The 13795-nt window shown below is 43.4% G+C and overlaps 1 protein-coding gene and 1 non-coding gene across 2 annotated transcripts in view; both read right to left on the bottom strand.

Annotated features, from left to right (window-relative positions):
* Positions 1-13795, bottom strand: part of LOC124552313 (protogenin A-like) — a 394295-nt gene that overhangs the window by 38191 nt on the left and 342309 nt on the right. The window contains exons 16-17 of the mRNA XM_047126586.1: positions 11345-11546; positions 1250-1557 (exon numbers count right to left, since the gene is read on the bottom strand). Coding sequence (XP_046982542.1) covers positions 1250-1557; positions 11345-11546 — 510 coding nt within the window. The remainder of the gene's footprint in view (positions 1-1249; positions 1558-11344; positions 11547-13795) is intronic.
* On the bottom strand, positions 5128-5201 carry Trnat-ugu. Its single transcript has one exon. It is a non-coding gene; the product is annotated as a tRNA-Thr (tRNA).

The following is a 13795-nucleotide window of genomic DNA, read 5'->3' as shown; positions in this document are numbered from 1 at the left end:
CCAAGATAATTTATGGAATTAATTGCTTGTTTGGGCAAGAAGAGAATAGAAGCTTTTGAAATGTGGTGCTACAGAAGAACGCTGAAGATTAGATGGGTAGACCACATAACTAATGAAGAGGTATTGAATAGAATTGGGGAGAAGAGGAGTTTGTGGCACAACTGGACAGGAAGAACGGGCAGGTTGGTAGGACATGTTCTGAGGCACCAAGGGATCACAAATTTAGCATTGGAGGGCAGCGTGGAGGGTACAAATCGTAGAGGGAGACCAAGAGATGATACAATAAGCAGATTCAGAAGGATATAGGTTGCAGTAAGTACTGGGAGATGATTAAGCTTGCACAGGATAGAGTAGCATGGAGAGCTGCATCAAACCAGTCTCAGGACTGAAGACCACAACAACAAACAACTGCTTCCAGATGCTGACTGCTATATTGTAGCTAAATGATAAAGGATCTTTCTTTCTATGTATTCGCAGCACATTACACTTGTCTACATTGAGATTCAATTGCCATTCCCTGCACTATGCGTCAATTCGCTACAGATCCTCCTGCATTTTAGTACAATTTTCCATTGTTACAACCTCTCGATATAACACAGCATCATCCGCAAAAAGCCTCAGTGAACTTCTGATGTCATCCACAAGGTTATTTATGTATATTGTGAATAGCACAGGTCTTATGACACTCCCCTGCGGCACACCTGAAATCACTCTTACTTTGGAAGACTTCTCTCCATTGAGAATGACATGCTGTGTTCTGTTATCTAGATACTCTCCAATCCAATCACACAATTGGTCTGATAGTCCATATGCTCTTACTCTGTTCATTAAACGACTGTGGGGAACTGTATCGAACACCTTGTGGAAGTCAAGAAACACCGCATCTACCTGGGAACCCGTGCCTACGGCCCTCCGAGTCTCGTGGACGAATAGCGCGAGCTGGGTTTCACACGATCGTCTTTTTCGCAACCCGTGCCAGTTCCTACAGAGTAGATTTCTAGTCTCCAGAAAAGTCATTATACTCGAACATAATACGTGTTCAAAAATTCTGCAACTGATCGACGTTAGAGATATAGTTCTATAGTTCTGCACATCTGTTCGACGTCTCTCCACCTCCTCCTCACCGGGACGCTCTGACATTTCGCGACCTTCGAGACAGTCCTCTTTACCCCAATCTCAAACACATAGTCGACGCACTCACACTTTTACCTCACTGGGCCACTGAGAGTGGCACTGCCTGCGTGCTCACCTTGGTGTCAAAAAGTTCGGGTGGCGGCGGGGGCGGGATGTGCGACTCGGCCAGCGGCGGCGCTGCGTCCAGCACCTCCAGCTCCCACTGGCGCTGCTGCGGCCGCGCGTACCGCCCGGCCGCGCCTCTGCCGCCCCCCTCCGGGCCGCCGCCACATCCCGCGAGCCCCGGGACGCGGCCCCGCCGGTGCCGCCCGCCCCGGACCTTGGGGCAGTGCCTGCGCCACAGGAAGGCCGCCACGCACACCACGACGCAGGCCAGGCCCACCGACACTCCGATCGCGATGCCTGCCGGAGGGACGGGTGAAACTGGTGGACAGTGCCTCACACTCAGATTTCAGTAAACCACGTGACACAACAGTATTACACATACAATTTAGCAGGTGTACCGGTATGAAATGAGCATTTTTGTGTGGAAATGAAATGCTAATTTTGAATCGAAAAGTAAAAACATTTTATTCAAAGTAGTGACCATTGCTTTCTGTACATTTTGACCACCTTTCTGGCAATTTGTGGACACCACACCAATACAAATGTTCGTCTTTTGAAGCAAACCAATCAGACACCCAATTTTCGACTTCTTCGTAGGAATCGAAGTGTTCCTCAGCCAATGCGTGTCCCATTGATGGAAACAAATGGTAGTCAGAAGGGGCCGAGTCTGGTGAATACGGCGGGTGGGGTAGCAGCTCCCAGCTGAGTGTTTTGATTGTATCCTGAACCAGTTTTGCTTCGTGTGCAGGTGCATTGTCGTGTAAAAAAATTACTTTGCCATGTCTTCTGGCCCATTCTGGTCTTTTTTCGATCAATGCACAGTTAAAATTGATCATTTGTTGTCTGCAGCGATTAGTATTCACAGTTTCACCGGATTTTAGAAGCTCGTGATACACCACACCTTTCTGATCCCACCAAGCACAGAGCATTGTCTTCTTGCTGAATCGATCTGGTTTTGCAGTCGATGTTGATGGTTGTCCCAGATTAACGCACGATTTTTCCCGTTTAGGATTCTTAAAATAAATCCATTGTTCATCGCCAGTAACAATTCAATGCAAAATTGATTTTCTTTCATGTCTTTGAAGCAAACGTTGACAAATGGTTTTTCGGTTTTCGATCTGTCTTTCATTCAATTCCTGTGGCACCCATTTTCCACACTTTTGGATCTTTTCCATAGCTTTCAAACATTCAGAAATTGTTTGTTGTGCAACATTTAGCATTGCTGCCATTTGCTTCTGACTCAAAGTATCATCTTCATCCAATATTGCTTGCAATTCGGCGTCTTCGACCTTGTTTGGTGGTCTTCCATGTTCTTCATTTCTTGCATGAAAATCATTATTTCTGAACCATTGAAACCATCTTTTGCATGTTGTTTCTGATAGAGCACGATTACCAAATGCCTCGACAAGCATTCGATGCTACTCTGCAGCTCTTTTTTTCAAATGAAAACAAAAAATTAATGCTTTCCGCAAATCGTCACATTCTGGTACAAAATTCGACATTGTTAACACGATGAAAACATATAATGATGTTTGTTCCAACACTTGATGTATACTAAATATCTTTGACAGAACCAAACAAAAAACAATTAAGGCTCGTTCACAACAAATGTTTCCTATCGACACATTTATATCTTAATGCTCATTTCATACCGGTACACCTGGTATTGGGCCAGTCATCCATCATTTATTAATACTAGCTCATTTACAGTGAGAAACGTTTACAGAAAGTTTGTCCACATTTTCATGGTGTTGATTCAAGAAGATTTGCTAAATGTTGTCAAGCTCTATAGCTTATACTGTCTTTTATGACTGTATGACTGAGACTACAGAAAAACAAAGCTGTGAAACAAAGGCCACACACACACACACACACACACACACACACACACACACACACACTCTCTCTCTCTCTCTCTCTGCCAAATATTATTATTGATTACTGATACATATGCAGAAGAAGAGCGGAAATGGGGAAAATGTTGTAAGTGCAATTTTTCACAAAATGTATTTTCACTGCCACTGTGTTCTGAAGTCTGCCTTGCATATCCCTAGACCTGATTCAGGTGATAAACTTTGTAGAAAGTCTTTGAAACATATGTTAGTGAATGGTGCAGGACGTTTGTGTCAGGCTGGGGTTCTGGCATTTTAAAAATAAGAGAAGCAGTTTTCGCCAACCATCGTTCTACTAGTTACAAACTTAATGCTTTTTTTCTGTACATGCATCATCACAAATAAAACATACCGTCTCAATATTAATGGATCTCGGAACAAAAACTTTTTCCTGCTATTTTGTTGAAAACTAACATTTTTAGACCATGGATGTGTACAAAAAATGTAAGTTGAACCTCCCAAAGTAGAAAACACTGAACAGCCAATGTTAATGATGCTATCTGAGGAGGAGGAGGAGGAGGAGGAGGAGGGGGAGGGGGAGGACGTGGAGATGGGGCACAAGCTCGGATTAGGGAAGGATAGAGAAGGAAAGCAGCTGTACCTATTCGAAGGAACTACCCCAGCATTTGCCTTAAGCGATTTAGGAAAATTATGGAAAGCCTAAACCAGCATGGCTGGATGCGTGTTTCGACCATCTTCTTCCCGAATGCTAGCCCCATGTGGTAACCACTGCGTTACCCCACTCCATAATAATGCTACTTATTTACACAAATAGCACCATTACCAGTTTTCAACTAACAGATTCATCTTCAGACGGATGTCCAAATTGTTGTTCTTTATGTTAGTTGGTGGCTAAAAAACAACTAACAACTAATTCAAGCAACAACAAATGTTATATAAACAACTGAATATGAACCTGTTAGTTCGAAACTGGTAACATCGCTATTTGTGCGAATAAATAGCATTATTAACACTGGCTGGGTGTTTTTTTTTTTTTTTTTTTTTTTTTTGCTGCAACAAACAACTTCTAAAAATTTTCTTAACGACACTTAAAATCAGTCAGTTTCTTGGTAGCGTATTTAGACCATTCTTAATGAAGTATTTACCCCCTCTCCCCCGACTTTTTAGGTGATCCATTGAGCAGTACAATTCTGTGGTATCAGCATATGATCTCAGTTTCTTGGATATATATCAGTTATGTACAGAGTTACACTGTTTATTCATTTTCATGACAAAGGAGAGATTTGCACTTAGAACAATATTCCAGTTCCACTCTTCAAGTAAACCACATACATGTGATGTGAATGAAATTCTTTGGTTCCAATTAAAATGTTGGCATGAAGACTGCTGAAAAACAAGAGATATAGTTATTAATGATAGACACATCAGAAACAAGTTTATCTACATGAAACAAATATAAATCTCAACATTATATATACACTAATTACAATGAAATGAACACCCTTAGCTGCTTACAGGCGTTGACATACGTCAACGGGGACAGATGAAAATGTGTGCCCCGACCGGGACTCGAACGCGGGATCTCCTGCTTACATGGCAGACGCTCTATCCATCTGAGCCACCGAGGACACAGAGGATAGCGCGACTGCAGGGATTTATCTCTGGCACGTCTCCCGCAAAACCCACATTCTCAACGTACTACATTCGTAGTGCCCCCGCCCATTATACTCATTACTCGCGGGGCATTGCCGATTCCCGTAAGAGTTCGGGCACTGATTGTGCGTTCGCACAGAAGAAGAAGATGGTCAAGCAGCCAGTGAGCCTTAACTATATATTTACTAAGATGGTATCTGTTCTTTCGGACATGTCCGAAAGAACAGATACCATTGTCTGAAAGAAGCTGCATAAATATTCAGTCATATTCGCAGATACCATTGGTGACCAAGCAGCTCGTTAGAATGAAATTACAATGAAATGAACACCCTTAGCTGCTTACAGGCATTGACATACGTCAACGGGGACAGATGAAAATGTGTGCCCCGACCGGGACTCGAACCCGGGATCTCCTGCTTACATGGCAGACGCTCTATCCATCTGAGCCACCGAGGACACAGAGGATAGCGCGACTGCAGGGATTTATCTCTGGCATGCCTCCCGCACAAACAGTGCCCAAACTATTACGGGAATCGGCAATGCGCCGCGAGTAATGAGTATGATGGGCGGGCGCACTACGAATGTAGTGCGGGACAATACGTTGAGAATGTGTGTTTTGCGGGAGGCGTGCCAGAGATAAATCCCTGCAGTCGTGCTACCCTCTGTGTCCTCGGTGGCTCAGATGGATAGAGTGTCTGCCATGTAAGCAGGAGATCCCAGGTTTGAGTCCCGGTCGGGGCACACATTTTCATCTGTCCCTGTTGATGTATGTCAACGCCTGTAAGCAGCTAAGGGTGTTCATTTCATTCTAACGAGCTTCTTGGTCACTGATGGTATCTGTTCTTTTGGACATGTCCGAAAGAACAGATACCATCTTAGTAAATATATTACACTAATGTTGTAAAAATGTTTCGTTTGTAGAACTGGATGGAAACAGGAGCATAGTATTTCAGCAGGGGGAGCAGTGGCTGTTTTTCTCCAATCACATACAAAGAAATCTGCATCTACATCCACAGTCTGCAAACCACCATGAAGTGCATGCATGGGGTATGACTCATTGTACCAGTTATATGTCTTTCTTCCCATTCCAGTCACATATAGAGCGCTGAAAGAATGACTGTCCGAATGCTACGGTGCATGCAGTATTTATTCTGATCTTATCGTTGGGATTCCTATGTGAGCAATATGTAGTTGTCATTTAAAGCTGGTTCTTCAAACTTTTGTTAGTAGGTTTTCTTGGGATAGTTTACATCTATCTTTAAGACTATGCCGATTCAATTTCTTCAGTACCACTGTGCCTCTCTCCCATGTCAAACACATCTGTGACCATCTGTGCTGCCCTTTTCTTTATATGTTCAACATCCCCAGTTAGTCCTATTTTGTAGCAGTCTCACATAGTAGAGCAATATTCTAGAATGTGTTGCACGAATGATTTGTAAGCAACGTCCTTTATAGACTGGCTGCACTTCCCCAGTATTCCACCAATAAACAGAAGTCTACCACCTGCTTCACCCACAAAAGAGCCTATGTGATCATTCTACCATATCCCTACAAGCTGTTACACACAGGTATTTGTATGAGTTGGCTGATTCTAGCTGTGACTCACTGATATTACAGTCATAGGATACAGCATTTCTTCATTTTATGAAGTGCACAATTTCACATTCCTGCCTACTTAAAGCAAGTTGCCCATCTTTGCAACACTTTGAAATATTGTCAAGATATGACTGAATATTTATGCAGCTTCTTTCAGACAATACCTCATTATTGATAACATCATTTGCAAACTGTATGAGGTTACTTATAATGTTGTCTGGAAGGTAAGTAACATGCAACATGAACAGCAAGGGTCCCAACACACTTCTCTGGGACACACCTGAAGTTATTTCTTTATCTGATAATGACTCTCCATCCAAGGTAACATGCTGTGTCCTCCCTACCAGAAAGTCCTCAATCCAGTCACAAATTTTGGTCGATAACCCATACAATCGAAGTTTTGACAATAAGATTCACACAATTACAGCTTTCGGCCATTAAGGCCTTTGTCAGCAGTACACACACACACACAGCTGAGACCACACTGCGAACAGAAACACCAGTGCATGATGGGAGTGGCGACTGGGTGGGGGTAAGGAGGAGGCTGGGGTGGGGAGGGGGACAGTCAAGTGTTGCAGTTTAGGCAGAAGGCAGGAGAGAAGGTGCGGAGGAGGGAAGGGGTAAACAGCAGAAAGGAGAGAAATAAAAAGAAATTAAAAGACTGGGTGTGGCGGTGAAACGACAGCTGTGTAGTGCTGGATGGGAACAGGGAGGGGGCTGGATGGGTGAGGACAGTGACTAACGAAGGTTGAGGCCAGGAGGGTTACAGGAACGTAGGATGTATTGCAGGGAAAGTTCCCACCTGTGCAATTCAGAAAAGCTGGTGTTGGAGGGAAGGATCCATATGGCACAGGCTGTGAAGCAGTCATTAAGATGAGGGATATCACATTTGGCAGTGTGTTCAGCAACAGGGTGGTCCATTTGTTTCCTGGCCACAGTTTGTCGGTGGCCGTTCATGCGGACAGACAGTTTGTCGGTTGTCATGCCTACACAGAATGCAGCACAGAGGTTGCAGCTTAGCTTGTAAACCACACGAAGCCCAGCCTTTGATGGAATAGGCGATATTAGTGACCGGACTGGAGTAGGAGGTAGGAGGATGTATGGGATACATCTTGCATCTGGGTCTATTACAGGGGTATGAGCCATGAGGTAAGCGATTGGGAGCAGGGATTGTGTAAGGATGGACAAGTATACTGTGCAGGTTAGGTGGATGGCGGAATACCATGGTAGGAGGTGTGGGAAGGATAGTGGGCGGGACATTTCTCATTTCAGGGCACGACGAGAGGTAATCGAAACCCTGGCGGAGAATGTAATTCTGTTGCTCCAGTCCCAGATAGTACTGAGTTACGAGGGGAATGCTCTTCTGTGGTCGGACTATGGGACTTTGGGAGGTGGTGGGAGCCTGGAAAGATAAGGCACAGGAGATTTGTTTTTGTACAAGAATGGGAGGATAATTATGTTCAGTTAAGGCTTCAGTGAGGCCCTCGGCATATTTTGAGAGGGACTGCTGACAAAGGCTTTAATGGCTGAAAGCTTTAATTCTGTGAATCTTTTTGCTGTGCTTATCGCGACTCAGCACCTCAGCTATATGGTGAGTAGCAACTTTCCTTCTCTGGTATTGTTACATTCCATCCTGGATTTTCCATTGTTTGAGTTTTGACAATAAGTGTATAAGTGTGGTACTGAGTCAGTATCAGCAGTTGCTCCTGCTTATTAAAATGAGTCGATTCTTTCCACGCCTTCGAGGACCCTACGAATGGTGCTGTAGCCTAATAGTAAGCATCACTGCGGAAGGACCTGTGTACAGTTCCCGGTACTTCTTCAGATTTTTTTGAGGTAGGGCTGTCTGGAATGTGGTCCACTCAGCCTTGTGAGGCCAAATGAGGAGCTGCTTCAATAACAAAGCAGCAGTGTCACCTGGATTCACGTACCGGTATTAGCAGCTAGACGGGTTGGTGAATGAATTTGTACCCCTTGGTTACAGGGTACTTTGGTTCTCTTGCTCACAAAAATCTACATTATCCGAGATGCCCACCTCCCTCAATCCAGTCTACAGATGTGTTCAAAAAATACAGTCTTCCATTCCCTGATGGTGTACAAGATCCTCCCCATACGGATCCACAGTTCTCGGCTTGCTCGTCTTCCATTCTGACTGTCTCCTGTTCTTCAAGGTCTCGATATCACCCCCCAGAATCCTTTGTCCCACGAGTTCCAGCCTCCTAAGTTATCCCGTGCTTGCAAGGTTCACACTTTCTGTTGCATATAATCTGTCAGTGTGGGTCACTGTCTGCTAATGTCATCATTTTGCATTGATCACGTATGCAGATGTTCGTAGTGAGTTTGTACACTATCCGGAGACCCATTAGTGTGGACATTTAATACGGGGTACGCCCACCCTCTATGATGGCTTGAGCACTGCTGGGAACACTTTCAGTGAGGTGTCTAAATTTCTCTTGAGGATGCTGGCACACTGTCCCTAAAGAGCCAAAACTGGAGAAGGTTGTGACGCCAGACTCTGGTGTCTGGAGTGAAGTCGGTGTTCTAAATTGTCCCAAAGGTGTTCCAATTGGGTTCACACCAGTTCTCTGGGTGCACAGGCCATCTGATGAATGTTTCTGTTCACGGCCCATTGCCTCACAGGTCCTGCTTTATAAGCAGTACACAATGCTACAAAATTTGTTCACATCTTCTGCATTTAGCCTTTTCTTGTGCATAATAAGAGGACCACGCTCTAATCACAAAATACACCCCCACACTGTACCACCATCTCCACTGTACTAATGTTCATCAGACATCCGCCAAACCCAAACCCTTCCATCGGATTGCCACTGGGTACACCACGATTCGTCACTCCGTACCAGTCATTTCCAGTCAGCCACTGTCCAGTGGTGCCTCCCTTTACAGCACCTCGAGTGTCACTTATCACTGACCACAAGAATGCATGGATTATGAGGAGTAGCTTGACCACTGTGCCCCAGCCTTTTAACCCTCTACAAAAGTCATTGTGCTAGCTGGACTCCTGGTAGCACTTTGTTTCTCATGAAAGATTTATTCAATTGTATTCATGCAATTCTTTAAAATCACCCTCCACAATGCTCAATACTCCTCGCCTGTCTTTATGTAAGGGCTACAGCTGTGGCTGTGTCTTCAAATTTCAACCTCACAATCACATCACTAACAGTCGGCCTGGGCAGCTCTGCGAGGTTTGAAATGTCCCCAACAGATTTGTTACTCGGGCGACATTCGATGACTAGTCCACATCAGAAGTCGCTGAGCCTTCTTAAGTGACATATTCTGCTGTTATTGCTCCTCTACTAACAACACAACTCTTCACCTCCTTTTATATTGACGTATTCACCTCCTGTGTTATCTGGTGGTCAAATGGCATTATCCAGCAGTGTCTTGATACTTCTCATCACATAGCGCATGCTGAATTTGTCTCGATTATTACAGCTCCCAAAGATTGTTTCTTGTCGGACCACTTCAGCTAGGAATTTAATTCTCCCTACTTGCCTAATTTCCGCTCCCCGAATCTAGGAGCTGTCTCAATATCTGTCAAATTCTGTGTTATCTTGCTAGAGGTGTCTAAACTGCCTTTAGCTGTTTGTCTATGATTATAAAGACAAAGGTGACAAATGAGAATAATTTGAAAATATCTTGGTTGCAGAGAGATAACACAGAAAGTGCAAGAAATTACATGTTCCTGAGTGACTAGTAAGATAGATCTTTTGAGACTAGACACTTTACAAATGACAGAAGCCTTGGGACAGTGCAAATACAGGACATCGGGTGTACAGCCCCCTTCCGAACATCAGAGACAGACCAATTGAAACTTATCTTTCCCAGCAGAAGAATGGTTCATTTTGTGACACGACATGACCCTTACCTGCAATACTGATATAGAAATGGAAAGAGACTGTCAGCATTGCACGAATGTTTGATTTAGAATCCCCTGAGCATGTGGTTCACATGGCTACTCCATGTAGAAGTTAGCAGACATGAAACCCCTCAGCGTGGCAGGCGATGTGACGTTCCTAGTTAGGAATGCTGACACATTCCTGTTACTGAGCACAGTCACAAACAATACATCTAGGAATACACTAAACAAATTCAGAGTAGCTGTTAGGCACAGAAATAAGTGCAGAGGAGATGTTATCAGAACAGATGGGTGAGTGAGGGGAACTAAGCAAATGCTGGAAAAGTACAAAGGACCGTGAGTAAATGATAAGCTTAAAAGTAACAAAAAATATTGAGTGATCAGTGCTGATTATTGAGAGCATATGTAATTATAATTTATTTTTAATGTTAACATTAGTTACTAGTAATAGCACTGTACAGTCATTTACAATTGTGATGACTTGAAGCTACTGCAGAGTCATTACACAACTGGACAATAAATTATAATTACAAAATTCTGACTGTGTCCCATGCACAGGAGGCATACTCAACACATGCAACACTTGAAAATGTCCTGTGGTAGCCTCAAACCAAAGGTTATCTAGATAAATTTACATAAGAAGTAACACACTACATTTATATCTTTTGTTTTCAGTTACTGAGCTATCCAAGCACGATTCACGAAACTGTGCTCGCAGCTTTTCTTCTGCCACGTTTTCTTTCTTTCACATGGTTTTCTCCCACAACATATGCAAGACAACTTCTGTGAAGTATGGAAGTCAGGAGATAAGGTACTGGCAAATGTAAAGCTGTGAGCCATGCTGAGATAGATCGGTCAGTAGAGCACCTGCCTTAAAAAGGCAAAGGTCTTAGATTCGGGTCCCGGCCTGGCACACGGTATTAATCTTCCAGGAAGTTTCAAATTGGCACACAACTTACTGCTCAGTAAAGACTCATTCTGGAAACAATCCCCTATGCTGTGTCTGATCCACTTCGTGAAACGTGTCCAGGTAGCTCAATCGATAAGGGCACAGCCAGAGAAATGCAAGGTTCCATGTTTTTGAGTCCCTGTCTAGGACCCCATTTTAAAGTGCAAGGGGACTTACCGAGGTGTTGGTCATCGTAGACTACAGGCGGCTGGTCACCGGGAGGAGGCGGCAGCACAGTCGGGATGGGCGTGACTTCACGCGACTCGTTTCCGGCCACCCTGATGACCACCGCTTTGGCGCCGGACGGCGGGCCGTGTCCCGCACCGTTGCGAGCAGACACCGTCACGAAGTACTGCACATTCGGCTGTAGGCCGGACACCTGAGCAAGTCAGAATTACGGAAGGCGATTATCTCTCAGACAACTGCTTCTCGGTTGTACCAATTTTCTTCATCTCTGGTTTAACCTGACTGTTAAAACCACACAAAATAAATGGTTCTTGAAATAACTGATTTTCGGTTACAACTGAAAGAAAAACAGCCCTCGGTCACTATTTTTAACAAATTAACCTGGTTTCAACATTGCTAGGAGTGTCTTCTTCAGAATTTACAACAAAGAATGGTCTATATTCTATAACAGGGTCACAGAATAATAACTAAAACGTATGATAGGGTACAAGTACGGAATCATCATAAAAGACAGACAGTACTTATATGTCATTTATAAAATAATAAATATGCCAAAAGGGCATTAGTCACAAAGATATTTAAAGTTGTGCAACCTGTTCCACGCAAGTAACGAGCAGCCCTTAGTGGCTCGCCATCACAGTTTTCTTTATCTTAAATATCTTTGTGACTAATGCCCTTTTAGCATATTTATTATTTTATAAATGACATGTAAGTACTGTCAGTCTTCTACAATGATTCCGTACTTATACTCTATCATACGTTTTAGTTATTATTCTGTGACCCTGTTATAGAATATAGACCATTCTTTGTTTTAAATTCTGAAGAAGACACTCCTAGCAGTGTTGAAACCAGGTTAATTTGTTAAAAATAGTGACCGAGGGCTGTTTTTCTTTCAATTGTAACTATTCACGGTCTCTGAACATGCAGTCGTGTACAAAATTTTGATTTTCGGTTCTTCATTGCTATTTATAATAAATATCGTCATCAAACAAAGAGTTAAAAAACTCTAAGACACCTATAGACTTTTGCATTATACATTTCAAGGTATGTGGGATCAAAATATCAATAAAATAACTACATACAAGGGTTGAATACTGTTATTTTCTACTGATTCCAATTTTTTGAAAGTCTGCTCAAAAATCATGTTGTAATCGAGCATCGTATCATTATTTTGGCATTATGGAAATGGGTGAAAACTGACTTTGGGAATTTAACTCTTCACGTTAAGCAGTCCAGTTCCAAGGACTGCAAGCAGACAACGGCATGTTATGTAGACACAGGTAGCAGATCAGCTACTTTCTATTTCTGGTATAAACTTTAAATGCATTATTAGGTTTTTTAATTCAGTACTGTTGCCTAAATTTCCTCTCTCTTTTATTATTTCAAAGAAATGGCACATAGATAATAAACTGTTGTGTAAAATTCGCAGAGTTCATTTTCTTCAATTCCTCGAAGGGGAAACCTGTTTCGTTGTAAAATATATTTATTGACTTTCTGGCAGGAATCTGAATACAACTGATATTTTTCCGACACAACCAAAAATGCTCATTCAAAAAATTCAAATGAATGATTCTGATAGTAGGCAAACCAGAAGATTTATCTGGAACAATTATGCAACAATAGTTAAAATTTCAGTAATGAGCCCGCCGGGTTAGCCGTGAGCACTAATGTGCTACTTCCTGGACTCGGGTAGGCGTGCCGGCCCCGGATCGAATCCGCCTGGTGGATTAGCAAAGAGGGCTGGTGTGCTGGCCAGCCTGGATGTGGCTTTTAGACGGTTTTCCACATCCCACTAGGTGAATACCGGGCTGGTCCCAGAGTCCTGCCTCAGTTACACGACTCGCAGACATCTGACAAATTCGCACTATTTCATGGTTTACACTGTCCGCCCCAATAGCTGAGTGGTCAGCACGACGGAATGCTATGCAAAGGGGCCCAGATTCGATTCCCGGTTGGGTCAGGTACTATCTCCGCTCAGGGACTGAGTGTTGTGTTGTCCTCATCATCATCTCATCCCCATCGACGCACAAGTCACTGAAGGGGCGTCAAATCAAAACACTTGCACCAGGCGACCGGTCTACCCAACGGGAGGCCCTAGCGACATTTCATTTTCATGATTTACACTAGACGCAGACAGCTGGGGTTCACTGATTCCATCCCAGGGGGTGGCAGCAAGAAGGGCATCCGGCCACCCCTTCACATTAAGCATGTCAAATTTGACTATAAGCATGCCAACCCCGTGAAAATTGCAGGACAAAGACATTAGCAAAAGAAGAAGTTAAAATTTCAGTAATGAGTTAATGCAGTGGCCAATATTTGCTGTCCAATCTGTTCATGAATACTTGTTCTATAACGTTTTGATATGTATATCAAGTCCTTTCATCGAAAACATCATCCTTCAAAGACAATGCCTATCTTTCGGGAGGCACGGAATTTCCTGCC

The sequence above is a fragment of the Schistocerca americana genome, chromosome 10 (assembly GCF_021461395.2).
Source record: "Schistocerca americana isolate TAMUIC-IGC-003095 chromosome 10, iqSchAmer2.1, whole genome shotgun sequence".
NCBI classification, from domain to species: domain Eukaryota; kingdom Metazoa; phylum Arthropoda; class Insecta; order Orthoptera; family Acrididae; genus Schistocerca; species Schistocerca americana.
The sequence above is the reverse complement of the archived record's forward strand: the minus strand, read 5'-3'. Positions and strand labels throughout refer to the sequence as shown.